We start from the raw sequence: 1,586 nt of genomic DNA, 5'->3' as shown, positions 1-1,586 counted from the left end.
GAGGGAAGAGGGACAGTTTGGACAATTTCATGCTCCCAACTTTGTGGGAGGAGTTTGGGGACGGCCCCTTCCTGTTCCAACATGACTGCGCACCAGTGCACAAAGCAAGGTCCATAAAGACATGGATGGGGGAGTTTGGGGGGGGAGGAACGTGACTGGCCGCACAGAGTCCTGACCTCACCCCCATAGAACACCTTTGGGATGAATTACAGCGGAGACTGCGAGCCCCTCCCCCAACATCAGTACCTGACCTCACAAATGGTCCAACATTCCCATAGACACACCCCTAAACCTTGTGGACGCCTTCCCAGAAGAGGCGGAGCTGTTATAGCGGCAAAGGGCGGAGCCAACACATCTACTTCAAGCATCGGTAAAGGCAAGGCTAGTACCCTGGCACCATACCCAAAATGGTAGATGAAGGGACTCACCCTGACAATGACGGAGAAGAGGGATCGGCACCCGGGGGCCATGTTGACGTAGGGGTCCAGCAGGAACTCGTGGATGTGGGGGTGAGGGAAGAGGGACAGTTTGGACAACACTGAAGTAACCTGTAAATTCACATCGTAGGGCTGGAAGAAAACAAAACACAGATTAAAGATTATCATTACCTGAAATCAAAACAGGCCCGACAGGTCAAAAAATATTAACAAATAACGCCATGGGAAATATGGTTTAGGGAAAAATGGGTCCATTTTAGAAAAGTGCTCTGAGGGATTCAATTGCATTTTGTGGGGGCGGGGCAATGTAAAAATGTCTCTGGTCTATGGCGGGTGTACCGGTGTGACAGCTGGACTGGTTACACAGTCAGACGTGGTATCAGAACCTGCATTGCCATATCGGTCAGCTGCAACAAGGAGATCTCATGTCACTCAACCGAAACCAGCATCAGGTCACATGACCCTCAGCCGCTCGGCACTGTGGCCACAGATATCATGAGAGTCTTTAAGTGAAAATTCTGCTGACGTCGGCACTTTATTAGTGTCAGGGTTGGCATTGGGTCATGTGACCAGGAAGCGGAGCACCGCAGGATCTTACTGTTACCCTGGACAGGTGAGATTATGACCGTCGTATTGCACCAACCCTCTGTAACCATCAGATTCCAGCACTTTCACTGTATATGTAGATTGGACTGTACCTGGTCCAGTATCCTGCCCATTCTGTCAAACAAGACTTTCAGGAAATGCCCCTCGAAGAATGGAGCCTCTAAATTGCACTTCTCGATGGCCTTCGCCGTGCCGGGCCAGTCCCAGCGCAGGCAGATTGCACAGTAATCCCGGAACTGCACAGATATATAATAAATCAGAACTGTTATCACAAAGGCTTTGATGGAGATTCTGGTCGTTGTAAGATAATGAACGGAGTCGTGACCTACCTGTCTGTGGGCATCCCGGAGGTAAGTGTCATAGCCGGTGCCCTCCACGTAGTACGAGGACTTGGCTTCATCAGGGACCAGGCAGAGAAAACTGCAGGACACAAAAAAAGAGAAGAAAACTCCCGATGTCACTTATCCCGTACACTGCTGAACAAACACATTATAGAACAAAGCAGGTGAACCTCGTGTGAGGGAACCGGGAGACAAGCCACCC

At 50.4% G+C, this 1,586-nt stretch overlaps 1 protein-coding gene across 1 annotated transcript in view; it reads right to left on the bottom strand.

Annotated features, from left to right (window-relative positions):
* The window catches only part of FAM160B1 (family with sequence similarity 160 member B1), a 17,649-nt gene that overhangs the window by 3,303 nt on the left and 12,760 nt on the right, over nucleotides 1–1,586 (bottom strand). Inside the window, exons 10-12 of the mRNA XM_018573159.1 lie at nucleotides 1,373–1,463; nucleotides 1,136–1,279; nucleotides 429–569 (exon numbers count right to left, since the gene is read on the bottom strand). Coding sequence (XP_018428661.1) covers nucleotides 429–569; nucleotides 1,136–1,279; nucleotides 1,373–1,463 — 376 coding nt within the window. The remainder of the gene's footprint in view (nucleotides 1–428; nucleotides 570–1,135; nucleotides 1,280–1,372; nucleotides 1,464–1,586) is intronic.

Source organism: Nanorana parkeri, unplaced genomic scaffold (assembly GCF_000935625.1).
Source record: "Nanorana parkeri isolate BGI_ZX_2015 unplaced genomic scaffold, ASM93562v1 scaffold2260, whole genome shotgun sequence".
NCBI classification, from domain to species: Eukaryota; Metazoa; Chordata; class Amphibia; order Anura; family Dicroglossidae; genus Nanorana; species Nanorana parkeri.
Note: the sequence above shows the minus strand (reverse complement) of the source record. Positions and strands in the feature narration are given on the sequence as shown.